This window comes from Harpegnathos saltator, unplaced genomic scaffold, assembly GCF_003227715.2.
Source record: "Harpegnathos saltator strain DR-91 unplaced genomic scaffold, Hsal_v8.6 scaffold483, whole genome shotgun sequence".
In the NCBI taxonomy this organism is placed as follows: domain Eukaryota; kingdom Metazoa; phylum Arthropoda; class Insecta; order Hymenoptera; family Formicidae; genus Harpegnathos; species Harpegnathos saltator.
In genome coordinates, this window is record NW_020230297.1 from 54208 (window position 1) to 70000 (window position 15793).

A 15793-nucleotide genomic window follows, 5' to 3' on the forward strand; every position below is an offset into this window, starting at 1 on the left:
ACACGGATACATACATATACATGTGAAATAATTTTACAATATTATTTTAATTCCAAGGGGAATAGTATATACCAACTCCAAAATTAAAATAAATTCTAATCCTAATTGCAATTTTGTCTATCGTTAACAAAATTTATCCATTTTTAGATTGTGCCTTCTGCAAACGCGATCATTGGCAAATGGAAAGTAGAAATTGACACAAAAAACAGAGAATCCGAAGGAGCTGTCAGTTTTACGATGCAGAATCCGTTTTACTTGATTTGCAATCCATGGTGCAGAGGTATATATTCTTCAATATCCTAATCGTTTGTCGAAATCTTAACTTCGCTTGGCGCACATGGTTCAATGCTGGATCGCATTTCGTCTCGATAACTACGGAACACTGGACTTCTTTCTTTCAGACGATATGGTCTATTTAGAGGACGAGGCTGAACGCCAGGAGTACGTAATGGCAGAGGACGGTTTGATCTGGCGCGGTAGTCACAATCGGATGCGGCCCACCGTATGGAAATACGCACAATTCGAATGTGATATTTTAGATTGTTCCTTGCACCTGATGAACCAAGTGGGCAAGGTTCGAGTCTCCGGTAGGAATGATCCAGTCGTTATAACTCGCTGCCTATCCGCCGCGGTAAGTTGTTAGAAAGAAAAAATAAAATAAAAAAATAAAAGAGAATAAAAGAAAATAACAAATAAAAAAAATAAACATAATATAAAATGAATGTCTCAATTGATTAAGTAGCTAAGGAACTAATTGACTAAACGATCAAGTAACTTCATCGTGGGAATAAATTAATAAATTAATTATATTATGTGTTAAGCTAAAAATAAAAGTCAATCTTATCACAAAGTCAATCTTGTTGGAAAGTTTAAACATTTGAGGTTCTAGTTATATTATATTTTTTAACTTATGAATTAAATTTTTATTCATTTATAATATTCTCTCTAAAATGACTGAAGTAAGATAATAGTTTAATTTTTTTATTGACAATTTATTTTTAAATAAGTTAAAGAATAACTGCATAGATCTAATTAATCAACGTCTGATATTAATTATCACCTTTTAGGCTGTTAGCGAGTTCATTGTTCAATGTTCAGCGAGTCAATTGTTCAAACTGTCGCTGTCGCTTGTTTACACATTTATTTTTTAATAATATAAATAAAAATGTTTTCCACTTATTTCCACAATGAACATTACAATGCTATGTATTATAAAACTGAATTAACATTACTGATCTTATTTAAAAAATAGTAATAAAAAAATAATGAAAAAAAATTTTGAAAAAAATTGGTTTATATATTGTATAATGAACTAAATATTAGATGTATAAATGAATAATCCAAATTATTTTAAACAGTTATGAAATCAATTTTAAATTGAATAGATTTTCCCGCTCTTTTGTGATTATGCAATGTTGACATATAGCTATTAAAAAGAACATATAGTTTGGCCAAAGGCCCAACATAACCTTCAAAAGTATTCAGTTCAGTACAATCGAAAATGGCAACAGATAAGGTGCATATCCGACACTGCATTCTTTACGAATTCCAACAAGGAAAAAATGCTGCAACAGCGTGCGAATCGATTTGTTCCTTTCTTGGCGAAGGTGCTGTATCGTACGATGTGTGCGCATTTTGGTTTAAGCGGTTTAAAAGCGGTAATTTCAGTCTCATCGACAAACAACGCCCTGGAGGCCCTTCGAAGTGCGATAATGATGATTTGGAACAACTGCTCGCTGAGAATTTGGCCCAAACAAAAAGAGCTTGCAAAACAGTTGGGAGTAACGCAGCAAACGATTTCCAAACGCCTACATGAGATGGGAAAGATCCAGAAAGAAGGAAAATGGGTTCCGCATGAACTCACTGAAACTAACAAAAATCAACGAGTGGCAGCGTGTCTTTCTCTTCTCAATAAGCAACGTCGAAAGTCTTTCTTGTGGAAAATCGTTACGGGCGATGAGAAATGGATACTCTATGACAATCCGAAATGCAGAAAGTCATGGGTAAATCCTGGCGAATCATCAAAATCGGTCGCAAAACCCAATCACTTCGGAAAGAAGGTTCTTCTCTGGTGGTATTTGGTGGGATATCAAGGGCGTACTTTATTATGAGTTATTGGAACCGGGTGAAACTGTTACTGCGGACTGCTAGCAACGTCAATTAATCTGCTTGAGTCAAGAATTGGAACGAAAACGCCCGTATACTGGCAAAGGAGAACATCCAATGAAATTGTTGCATGACAACGCCAGGCCACACATTGCTTCCAATACAAAAGACACCATAATGAGTCTTGGCTGGGACCCGTCTTGCAGCACCCAGCGTATTCACCAGACATTGCTCCATCCGATTATCACTTGTTCCGGTCGATGCAACACGCCTTGTCCGATATGCATTTCTAATCAGTGGATGAGATCCGAAAATGGCTTGACGACTTTATCGTGTCCAAAGACGTAACATTTTTCCGAGATGGGATTCATCAGCTGCCTGAAAGATGGTTTAAAGTTATAGAAAGCAACGGCGAATACTTTGATTAAACAATTTAATTTACTTTCTTCTAAAATAAATGTAGCTGAAAAAATTGGATTATTCATTTGTACACCTAATAAAAGTTTATCAAAGTTTTGTCTAATTTTTAAGGAGTATTTTTGCAATTAATAAAAATGTATTAATAACACAGGTCTACAAGGATTTGTTGTTGGGCAGCTGAGGGTCGTTTTCCAAATAATTTTCCGCGTAGAATCCGAATTCGAAGTCAGAATTGGCCCATCACGTCAGGATTTTGAGATATTTGAGATTATACACTCGAAAAATGGTTTTATGGGCTACTTTTGAGGTTATGTGTAGGACGCAAAAAATTTTTTAACTCTTTTCTTCTAATTGCATCATTTAGTACTACTCTTTCCCTTCAAAATGAGCTGTCGAATGATCATCTACGATTTTTCCTTGCAAAGTTACGGTCATTTTAAGATAACATGATGAATTCCAAACCCTGCGCCGTTATAGCCCAACAACCTCATGAGCATTCACATTAAACCTGTAAACTTTGAACTATAAACCCGAAAACCTGGACTGCAGATTGTATATATGAGTTTTTGGGGTCGCTGATTACGAATCTTTTGGTTTGGGGTCGATCTGAAATCAGATTCGTAATCAGCGATCCCAAAAACCCACATATACAGTTTTCAGTCCAGATTTTCGGGTTTATAATTCAAAGTTTACAGGTTTAATGTGAATGCTCATGAGGTTGTTGGGCTATAACGGCGCAGGATTTGGAACTCATCATGTTATCTTAAAATGGCCGTAACTTTGCGAGGAAAAATCGTAGATGACCATTCGACAGCTCATTTTGAAGGGAAAGAGTAGTACTAAATGATGCAATTAGAAGAAAAGAGCTAAAAATTTTTGTGCGTCCTATACATAACCTCAAAAGTAGCCCAAAAAGCCATTTTTCGAGTATATAACCTCAAATATTTCAAAATCCTGACGTGATGGGCCAATTCTGACCTCGGATTCGGATTCTACGCAGAAAATTACTTGGGAAACGAGCCCCAGCTGCCCAACAACAATCATGATCCCATTTTTTGTAGATCTGTGTAATAGACAATAACTAGGAGAAAGCGAATTACAAATATTTCTATCAGGAGGTTCTCATAACCGATAATACATATAAAATTTAGAGTAAGAACATAGTAGAGTAAAAATATTAAAATAAACATGGACGTATTAGCTGATTTATTACGAAAAACGAGTGCATTCGTCACAAATTGATGTGCTACCACTAATTGCAATATTTACCTTAAAAGAAGAAAAACTTTTTCCACGAGAAATTATGAGAAACACGCAAAAGTTTCATAAAAACCAGAATTTCCGGATTGTTCGTTCGTTCTCCTGTAAGCATGAAGTCGATTTCCAGGTGAATTCTCCGGATGACAACGGAGCAGTGATGGGAAATTGGTCGGACGATTACGAAGGCGGCACGCCACCCACACGGTGGATAGGCTCGCAGAAAATACTTCAGCAATATTATAAAACCAAGAAACCAGTCAAATATGGCCAATGTTGGGTCTTCTCCGGCGTGTTGGCAACAGTCTGCCGTGCTCTCGGTATACCCTGCCGAGTGGTGACCAACTATTCCAGCGCGCACGATACGCAGAGCAGTTTAACCGTTGATTACTTCGTAGATGCCGAGGGAAAGGTCATGGAGGAACTTAACAGCGATTCCATATGGTAATTTGATAGTCGGACGCGATGTCGTTACGATGCGGATTAGTGCCTTTTAATAAAAATCAATGAAACATCATGAAAGGAGATAAAAGTATATCAAATCGATTTTCTCGATTTCCTCTCACAAAAGGAATTTCCACGTATGGAACGAGGTGTGGATGAAGCGATTAGATCTGTCGCTTGATTGCTCAGGCTGGCAGGCGATCGACGCAACACCACAGGAATTAAGTGAAGGCGCGTTCCGTTGCGGGCCAGCGTCTGTGAATGCTGTGAAGAAGGGAGAGGTTCTGCGACCTTACGACAACGCATTTCTTTTCGCTGAGGTAAACGCCGATAAGGTTTATTGGCGTTACAATGGACCAACGCAACCCTTGAAATTGGTTCGTAAGGATATGTATGGGTACGTGTCTCGAGAAAGAAATCGTTACGCGGAAACGGATTAATCGGCCGTGATTGTTGCTAATATGCGTAAGTGTCCATTGAGCTGATTGCACTTGAGTAATTGTACTACGGTAATTTTGTAGCATCGGCCAACTCATTAGTACGAAAGCGGTCGGACGGTGGGCGAGGGAGGACATCACGCATACTTATAAGTATCCGGAAAGTAAGTAATCCCCAATAACAGGAAATTATGTGATTTAAAATTTTTCTTTTATTTTTATGTGCTTTGAGTTCTTAAGTTTTTGTGGTAACTATGTTTATCTAGCACCATTTTTAGCACTGTTTTTCAAAATAAAAGGAGTGAACGGATGTTTGAAATACCTTGTATATACATAGTAATACACACATATGTATATAAAGAAACAAAAAGCGTGGTTTCGAGAAAAACGTGTTTAAAGTTTTAAGTACATTTCCAAACAAATATCATTTTTTATTATTTTTTCGTAATCTTATGTAATAAACGTGTCAAATTGACACAATGCAAAGTTTTTTTCTTTCTTTAAAGAGGTTGTATATATTCTTATCTTTTTGAAAGTCCAAGAGTAAATGTTCATTTAAATTACATATTATTCAGGTAAGAAAAAGCTGTAAAGTGACGCTGTATATATTTTATATCAATTTTGTTGTTTAAATCGAAAATTATTGATGTAACATAATATGAAATTAGTTAAACGTTTAACTCACTTTTCAATAAACAGTATTACATATACAGGGTGTTCAATTTAATGTGTCCAGGCCGAATTTCGTGAACTAGCGAAGCTAGAAGAAAAATCAAAAAAGGTTCTTCAATGGCCTTATTTCGAGATGAATTTCCGCGCGGCGGAACCGTACCTTTCCGTACCGGACTTCGAGGAGGAGAGGAGCGCTCAAATTTTTTAAACAGAAATCCTCTATGAAAATAACACCAGTTCATAGGATACGAAAAGAATTTTGTGAGGCATGAGTTGATACCCATGGCTCAAAAAATAAAACGATCACATAGCGCAGTAATGGTAGAAGATTAGTAAAATTGTTTAAAGTGTAATGATGCTCGGAAGAGTCATGAAGAGGTATTAGGATTCGTCGTTTCGAGTCCTATTGATTAATGTTATTTTCGTAGAGGATTTCCATTTTAAAAATTTGAGCGCCCCTCCCTCCTCGAAGTCCGATACGGAAAAGTTAGGTTTCACCGCGCGGAAAATCATCTCGAAGTAAGGCCATTGAAGAACCTTTTTTGATTTTTCTTCTAGCTTTACTAGTTCACGAAATATCGGCCTGGACAGATTAAATCGAACACCCTGTATACGGGGTGTCCCATTTAACCTGACAAGTCGTAATATCTGGAAAACTACATGTCGGATCAAAAAAAGTGGGTAATGAAATTTGTTCGCCTCGAAGGGGGACATCCAATTATATCAACCTCGACCTCCCACTCCACTCCCGGGGGGTGGGGGTGGGGGGCAACTTTGAAATCTTAAATGGGAACCCCCATTTTTATTGCAGATTCGGATTTTACGTCACAAAATACATAAGTTTCGTTCGAAACTTTTTTTTTGATTCGTGATAGATGGCGCTGTAATTGCAAAAAATTAGATTTTCTACAATTCTCCAGAAATGATCATTGGATTGAAAAATAAAAAAATACTTGTTCAATATTTTTAAAAATATTTTTAAAAAACATAATAACAGTTATTCCCCCCCATCCCCTCGGGGTAAGGTGGGTGGTAACGTTCAAATCTCAAATAAGAACCCACATTTTTCATTGCAAAATTAGATTTTACGTGAAGTTTTTATGGAAACAATTTTTTTCATTCGTGATAGATAGCGTTGAATTTTTCCGAGAAACTACTTTTAACGTTACCCAGAAACAACGACGAGGACGTAATAGCTTTCTGTTCCCTTCGGGGTGCTTGTTTTAGGTGAGTCCTCTCGCCTCTCACCATCGATTTTGCATAATTAATTTGTTAGTGACATCTCTCCATCGTCCGCGCCCATAGAATTTAAGAGACGATCATTATTAGACACTTACCTTTCTAATTAGGAGAGGTGCTTAATCAATTTTTGAAGAGTGTTCCATGCCACTATCATTCTCTTCTGACTTTGCATCATGGATTATGTAACTGTGCAAGAAAAAATTGAAATGATTTTCATTTATGGCGAACGCAGGAGAAATTTTGAAAGTAGTTTCTCGGAAAAATTCAACGCTATCTATCACGAATGAAAAAAATTGTTTCCATAAAAATTTCACGTAAAATTTAATTCTGCAATGAAAAATGTGGGTTCTCATTTGAGATTTGAACGTTACCACCCACCCTACCCCGAGGAGATGGGGGGAATGACTGTTATTATGTTTTTTAAAAATATTTTTAAAAATATTGAACAAGTATTTTTTATTTTTCAATCCAATGATCATTTCTGGAGAATTGCAGAAAATCTAATTTTTTGCGATTACAGCGCCATCTATCACGAATCAAAAAAGAAGTTTCGGACGAAACTTACGTATTTTGTGGCGTAAAATCCGAATCTGCAATAAAAAATGGGGGTTCCTATTTAAGATTTCAAAGTTGCCCCCCACCCCCACCCCCCGGGAGTGGGGTGGGAGGTCGAGTTTGATATCATTGGATGTCTCCTTTCGAGATGAACAAATTTCATTACCCACATTTTTTGATCCGACATAGTAGTAGTAGTAGTTTTCCAGATATTACGATTTGTCAGGTTAAATGGGACACCCTGTATAATACAGACGATAATGCTGATAATATTCTGTTGCCAGAACATTAATGAAGAATTGTAGACAACAATGGTAAATACTTGATTAATAAATAATTAGTTTTCATTGAGTGCAATTAAGCGAAATTTTATCTAAAAATTCAGTTAAACCGTTTGACTAATTCTATACATTTAGTCGGCTGTAGTTGTACAGTTATCGTCCTTTTCGACAGAGACCAATGAAGAACGGGCGGCTATGCTGAAGGCGCTACGTCAAAGTGAATCTTTGTTCAGTCGTTATTATCTCAATGAAGAGTTCAATGACATCACGTTCACTTTCGAATTGCGCGACGACATTATAATCGGGCAACCATTCAGGTACTTTATTTACTTAATCTGTTTTTGTGAATGTTTCTTATCGGAAGTTTTTACAGAATATAAAATGTTTGATGCAATATCGTATACCTGATTGTGTATTAATAAAACTTATTAAACTGTCAAAAAAAGTCTGTATTATTTTGCAAAAAAATAATTATCGGGATAATAATTAAAGAAAATTAACGAATGAATGCATATGGTGGGACAAGCTCTTTAGTCAAAATCTCATCCAAGAAGTCGGAATTTATTTGTTAAGATATTCACATTATCTTAATGACGACGGGAAGCTGATTAGTGAAAAGACGTATTATGATATTGACCACGTTTTACTATACAGGGTGTATAAAAAGTATCAATACGGCGAAATATCTCGAAAACTAAGCACTTTAGAGAAAAATGTTTCAGACAAAGGTTGTACGGTTTCAAGGAGGAAATGTCTATATCGTTTTGTTTATAGATGGCGCCACTTTCGAGATATTCACTGATCATTACTTTTTTTAAATGGAGACCCCAATTTTTTATTACACCATCTTTTTCTGCCAATTAATTTAAACAACTTTTGTCTGAAACATTTTTTTATTTGCCTAATATTTTTTGAGATATTTAAGGAAAACTTTATAATCTTTTCAATATTTAACTCACGATATCTCGTTAACTATTTGTTGGAAGAAAAAGTAATACCAGACTTTTTTGCTTTACTTGATTTCAAGAATATATTGTTACAACAACGTCCTGACTTTTGTTAATTTGATGATTTTAAAATTTCCAAAAGCCAGTAAATTAACAAAAGTTAGGGCTCTATTATAACAATATATTCTTGAGATTAAATAGAGCAGAAAAGTCTAGTACCACTTTTTCTTCTGACAAATAGTTAGCGAGATTAAATCGTGAGTTAAATATTGAAAAAGTTATCAAGTCTTCCTTGAATATCTCAAAAAATATTAGGCAAATAAAAAAATGTTTCAAATGTTGTTTAAATTAATTGGTAGAAAAAGACGGTGTAATAAAAAATTGGGGTTTCCATTTAAGAAAAGTAATCAGTAAAAGTAAAAGTAAATCAGTGAATATTTCGAAAGTGGCGCCATCTATAAACAAAACGATATAGTTGTTTCATATTCTTCTTGAAACCGTACAACTTTTAGTCTGAAACATTTTTCTCTAAAATGCTTAATTTTCGAGATATTTCGTCGTCCCGGTACTTTTTATACACCCTGTATAATACATATAATATATATTTCTATCTACGGGAAATAAAATGTTTTGATACAAAATATATAATGATAGATTACATAATTTTCGAGGTTAATAAAGTGAATAAGAAAAGAAAGAAATGAAAAAAGCAACAAACAAATGGAGAAGAAATGCAAAAAGAGAGTAAAAGAAAAATTATAAAGGAAACAATGCATAGATAAATAGGAGCTAAATGGTAATATAAAAAGATAAGTTTTTTTTATAATGGTAGCTTTAAAAATCTTAGCAATGAGTATATGATAAAGGTCAGCTATATTATTGAGACCAATTTAAATATCCTATAAAGAGTCTGATGCGTTCTTTTATAAAAAAGATGTACAACTAAGAGACTTTACCAGAAGATTAAATGTGAATAATTCTAACAATTCAAAACATTTAACCAAATTTCTCAGAATCTTGAACAAAAATAGAATCACTAGAATCCTTCTATCAATCAAGCTCAATAAACCGAGTTTAATAAATAATATTGGCTAATATTTGCGGCATGTAAATGACATAAGTTAATCTAGAAAGAAACTGACCTTCTATAAATACATATCGATAATTATTATAATTGTTTGTGCAAAATGGTACACGATTTTCTTGTTCGGTTTGATTTCTACCTGCACACGAGTGGACGTATGAATTGTGTCAGACACTCTGTAAATACCTCTCTGTCTCTCTTTATTCTATCAAATTCTTCCACTTTCTTCACAGCGTCGTATTACTCATAAAAAATCGACACTCGCTAAAAGAATACCGCGTGTCGGTCATTCTAAGAGTGGAAACTGTCCTCTACACCGGTCGCGTGGGCGATCCGGTTAAAAGGTTGAATGCTGAGAAATTGGTGCGGCCGGGAGTGATGGAAGAAATCCGCATGGATGTTTCCTGGGAGGAATATGGCCCACGATTATTGGATCAGTGTGCCTTCAATATCGCCTGCCTCGCTACCGTGAAGGACACAAATTTCGAATACTTCGCGCAGGACGACTTCCGCGTCAGGAAACCCGACATCAAAATCATAGTAATATTAATAATAATGTATAATAATAAAATTAGTCTATACTAGTTATATACTAGGGCGATGTCTCATGAGTATTATATTGATTTATGTGGTATTTTCTTATCAGTTGGATAATGACCCAATAGTCGGTCAAACTCTCCATGCGACGGCCAAGTTCCGTAACCCGTTACCGATTCCTTTGAAGAAGGGCAGATTCCTTATCGAGGGACCTGGATTGAACCAACAATTGAAATTAAAGCTAACAGAGCCCGTCGAGGTAGACAAGGATGTAAAGTGCACGTTCTCCATGATACCAAAGATGGAAGGACGGGCCAGGATAGTTGCAAAGTTCTATTCAAGAGAATTAGAGGATGTTGACGGCCATTCGGATAATTTCATTGTGAAACCTGCGAAAATAGTAGGCAATTCTGAATAATTGCGATATTTTCGACGATATCTTAGAAAAGAATTCTCCAGTGCGTTGATTTTGTACTTTTATTGTCAATGTTTATATTCGTATTAATTGATATAACATTAATTACCCAGTAACGACGGATTTCCAAATTAATATAGCGCAAATAATAAATATAAATGCAATTTGAAGGAACAAATCTAGTATTATCCGTGCCAAAAAATTTGTCTCGAGTCAATGAAGCAATCAAATTGCAAAGACCGCGAGCTGTCCGTTTATTTGCTCGTAAAGCTTTAATAAAGCGTAAAGTAAAGAAATACTATTGAAACTACCTTTTATTATGTTGTTATACTTTGTACTAAGTTTCCGTGTTCATAGAATGTATTTGTAAAATCATGATATTTGTACACACGTAAATAAAATAATTTAAATTTAAATAGCTCGTGATACATACTTTATTTTGTCCATATTTGTTAGGAGCGTGATTTAGTTTTGAGGATTTTTTTCAAAAACCGATTTGCTTAAACAAGATAATGAACGAATATCTTAATAAAAATATTTTTCTTAATTTCCTACGACTTTTACTCATCTTTCTGGCAAGAGATGAATTCTGCGACCATAAAAAGATTCTTCTTTGGAGTTGTTCCAATTTCCAACAAATTTTCACAACTTTTTTCGAAATTATGAAAGTATGTATTCTCTAGAACATGTTGCAACGACTGGAACAAGTGATAATCGCATGGAACAATGTCTGGAGAATACGTGGGGTGCGATAAGACTTGCCATTCCAGCTCTAATAGCGTTTGCTTCACTGATAATGCAATATGAAGTCGAGCATTGTCGTGAAGAAGGATCACTTTGTGTTGTTTACTCGCAATTGGTGATCGTTTTTGGTTCAATGCTCGCTTCAATTTGTATAATTGTTGTCAATAACGATCAGCGGTGACAATTTCATTCGGATTTAACAATTCATAATACATAATACTTTTTTGGTCCCTCTAAATACCCAGTAATACCTTTAGACCGTGAATATTGCACCTTAAAGTAGACGTTGCTGGTTGGCCTGAATTAATCCATGATTTCTTTTGTTTCGGATTATCGAAATAGATCCATTTTTCATCCCTAGTAACAATTTTATATAAAAAACTCTTCATTTTTGTCTGGCGATCAACGAAATGCAAATGTTCAATCGGTTCGCAATGGCATTTTCCGATAACTGATATAGAATCCACTTTCCTTCTTTGTGATTCTTTTCCATATTATCTAAACGTTTAGTAACTGGTGTACGATCAACATTTAATGCTTTGACAAGTTCTATAATGGATTGTCGTCCAATAATGCGTGTAAAACTGCATTTTCAAGCATTTTGGTTGTCCCGAGAGATTTTTATCATTAACATTGAAATCACCATTTTTTAATCGTCTAAATCAATATTCACACATCTTAATTGATGGAGCAACATTATCATAAGTTTCTATCAGAATTCTATGATTTTCAGCCGCCGTTTTCTTCTCATTAAAAAATAAAAGCAACGCATATCGAAAATGCTTTTTAGGAAGCTCTATTTTTGAGATAGTATTAACACGATTTTTACTGCGTCTATTATTACTAAATGACTAAATATTCTGGACTAATATTAAAACACTAAGAAACAATAGCTATGATTGGAATGTCTTCGACAAAACTGACATTAGTATCATCTCTTGCAAAATCCTCCAAACTAAATCACACTCCTAATATAGTATGTCTCTCAGCGACGTTGATTGGTTACAATTCAAAATTTTCGCTTATTGATCCAAAAATCCAGACGACACTGACAATAATCATCTTCATACCAATTAATACTTCTTCGGCAATCAGTATCGTGGATCGTTCGCGAGTGCATTTATCTATGTAAATTGCGAACTGTTTAACTGGCATGGGAATCGAAGGAACGTCGGGAAGCATCGCCATGTCTCTTTGGCGCGATCTCGAGATAAAAAGAGAGGAGAATTCTCCCGCCATACTGTCCCATTTCTTGCATATCCTCGTGCCATCGGCACTGGCATCGGCGTGGCGATGCACGAGTCGCAATGACGAATAGTGGACGTTTAGGCCGAACGTCGGTTACTCTCAAGAAGCGACAGCACGAATGAGGTACCGGTTCGAGCCGCGGCTTCCGCGGTGGGCACCGGTAAAAAATTCAATCGACAGAGACTACCTGGCGGTCGATATTAACGACCGGCAATCGAGAGAGGGTCGCTGGCGAGTACGTGATTATTCAGTGGAATAGAAGAAGAAGACGAAGAAGGACAGGGGCGGATCTACGTGAAGGTTGACGATAGTTGGACTTCTCGAGGCATCCTCGACGGATGCCCCGAGAGATAACCTTGTCATGGAAATATCGATCGACTTGCTTCGAATGATACAAAGAGCGCTTTAAGTTTCAAGGTCACGTGTCTCTGAGAGAGAGAGCCTGAAGTACCAGAAAAATAAGATAAGAATACATGGAAAGAGTATACTCTCCGTTCAGAAAAATAATTTAATTTAATAATAAAATATATTAATGAAACGAAAAAAAACATGCTTCACTATGTTATTCTTCTCGGTCTCGGACACGTTTTATGATGTGCCAGGGAGTGATGCCGAGGAGTTGTGACGAAACGCCCTATATGTATCCTGTCCAGAAAGGGACATGCGTGTTCTTCTTGACTTCTCGCTCGATTATCCTGTTGTCGGGTATCTCCACAAAATGATTAGCTTTAGACCGAAGAAAAGTCGTCTTTCGCCCCTGAGGAAGAGGAACGGCAGGACCATGCGCGCGCGACAGCGGGGGGGAACAAAAAGGGGACGCGGATGATGATGAGCCTCCGCGCTGATACGAGGCCGGGCTGATGTGAACGATGTATCACCATCCGGGAAATTAATGTTGAAATATGGGCCTGGGTGAACGATATGTGGCGTCCAAGCGGGACCAACGAGGAGGAGGAAGCTCGCATGGTACTGAAGACCTGGATTGCATCGAGATCGACGAGGATGGGGAAAAAGAGAGTGAGAGAGTGAGTGAGTGAGTGAGTGAGTGAGTGAGAGAAAAAGAGAGAGAGAGAGACAGAGAGAGAGAGAGAGAGAGAGAGAGAGAGGAACGAGGTTGTTATTGGATCGATTAATGAATCGTCTGGCGAAATAGTAAGGTGGCGAGAATGCCAGCGTGGCAAATTGGACAAAGAGTTGAAGGGATGAATGATGAAAGGAAGCTATCGGAAAACGAATGTGAATAAAGCCACGCGCACGCTGAATCTCTGTGCCTCGCAACGATCGCAAATAAAACTTTCGTCATCGTCCTTTTCCGCTTCGGATTTGCTTCGGGAGAGCTTGGATTAGATCAAGGAAGCGAAGTGAATCCGTGTGCGTTACAAGTGTCGTGATTTATTGATCTCGCTTTGATCACTTTGGATCGCTGAGCGTCGAGCTTGTTTTAGACCTCGGATCACTTCTGCCTTTAGCCTTGTGTTTCAATTAAGGTCTATCGATAGATATAAACCGAGGAGCGTTCTTTCTGAGATGATTCCTCTGTCCAATCACATCAATCCCTCTCTCGGTGAGTTTTCTCTGACGCAGAAAATTCCGATCAATGAGCGACAAAACGGAGCTTCTTCGGCTCTGTGTCGCCAAGCGCGACGAAGAGTTCAAGGACACACAGGAGAATAAGAGTGGAGTAGAGTCGAAGGAAAGAGAAGATACACAGGATGATAGTGAGATATGTCTAAATACATAACCGTGACATGTGATGGACGTGTTGCGGCCCCTGTCTACGGGGGTTTCAACGAGCGGGGGCCTGAACTGGGCCCGCGCGCGGCCACGGAGTCGCGGCACCCCGCTACGTGCTATGCATCAACACCCGGGATCCATCCCATTATACCTCATCAAAACAACAAACACGCCTTCCATGCTAAACCAACATCCTTTTGTTCGCATCGAAACCCGCGTATCCATCAGGATCGTCGGCGCGAAGAATACACGTCAGTGACGCGATCTCTTCCGCGGGGGGTCTTCGAGGTGGGTGGGGGGTCTGAGAGAAAGAGGACGCAGGTAAGAAGAATTCGAGATCTTGTGAAACGTTATTAATGCTGCGGGGTCAGAGGGATAAGCACGCTCGGGAAACGTCGTCCTGTAGATTTGTACCTGTCTTCGTCTCGTCTCTCTCCGCGTCTTGACCCGACTCGCCCTCGTACGGGAGACGAAACGACGAAAGACGTTGATTCGTGAAAAGCGCATGCTGCGATATAAATAATCCGGGTGCATCGTAATACCATGCGAGAAACGTTAGAATGCTTACGAACGTCTACCGCTCGGAGCGAACGGCGGGGTACGAGAAAATTGGGTGTCGGCTCTGGAATTTTTTGGCTGAGAGGTAGTTCCATTTTTCATTAGATAAATAAGACCGATTAGTAGATCATTTATAAGCTCAGCGACACAAATGATTTCGCATTGTTCCCGCGCTGTAAAACTTGCGAAATGGAAACTGCGTCACAATAGCAGCGTAAAATAGTAGAAAGTATAAAGAATTGAGTGTAAAGAATACCATAGAAATGGCATTGACAAAAACTGGGAAAACTAATGATTCGAAAATATTTTACGTTCTTCAATATAAAGTACGAGAGTCATATAACACATTGACTATTTTTTGCACTTGTCGATAAAGTTGGTATGATATCTAATCAGTGCTCGCAAGATGATGAATCTTTGTTCACCGTGGTACTACAACTTGTTCTTAGATGGCAGCACACGATACTTGTTGGGCAGTCTTGATCCTTGTCGTTTGATTCCGAAGAAGACGAATTTCTTTAAATATCTTGAGGATAACACTAGAAATTTAATGCAAACTAATGCTTAATAATTATAATTATGTAAAACATATATTTAAAAATAAGTTTGACTTTATTTTATATTGTTATACAACGATATATAAAATTAAAGGAGAGAGGTTTACACAAAGAATAAATTAACTATATGTTCCATTTACGTATTTATACAGTTTTTACTAAAATAAAAAAATATATTTTATTTGACAAGGAGAAAAATCCGGTTAAAATGCAATGGAGAATATTATCAAATATTTAGAAATTTCGTGTTTAATATATTTAATTATGTATATATTTAATCGTATTTAATTATGAGTGAATAAACTAGAATGTAACATGTTGCCAAATTAAAATATCAAAATAAAGTTTTTTACAGATATATGATATATTTTGCGTAATAAAACGTAAATTATATATTAATATACTACTGAAATCAAACATATGAACTAACATATGAAATAAGATAATTATCAATATTTGACTTATTAATCAATTATTATGTTAATATTTAACTACTTAGATTATAATAAATATATAGTTTATACATAACAGAATGTTAAAACTGACGGATCTCAA

General features: G+C 36.7%; 1 protein-coding gene across 4 annotated transcripts in view; it reads left to right on the top strand.

Moving 5' to 3' along the window:
- Tg (transglutaminase) overlaps positions 1-10783 on the top strand; it is a 31328-nt gene extending 20545 nt beyond the window's left edge. For all 4 annotated transcript variants that reach the window (XM_011149077.3, XM_011149078.3, XM_011149076.3 and 1 more), the window contains 8 exons: positions 148-280; positions 402-631; positions 3914-4227; positions 4355-4624; positions 4749-4828; positions 7587-7731; positions 9679-9985; positions 10092-10783. In XM_011149077.3, coding sequence (XP_011147379.2) covers positions 148-280; positions 402-631; positions 3914-4227; positions 4355-4624; positions 4749-4828; positions 7587-7731; positions 9679-9985; positions 10092-10400 — 1788 coding nt within the window. In that variant the 3' untranslated portion in view covers positions 10401-10783. The remainder of the gene's footprint in view (positions 1-147; positions 281-401; positions 632-3913; positions 4228-4354; positions 4625-4748; positions 4829-7586; positions 7732-9678; positions 9986-10091) is intronic.
- The last annotated feature ends 5010 nt before the right edge of the window (positions 10784-15793 follow it).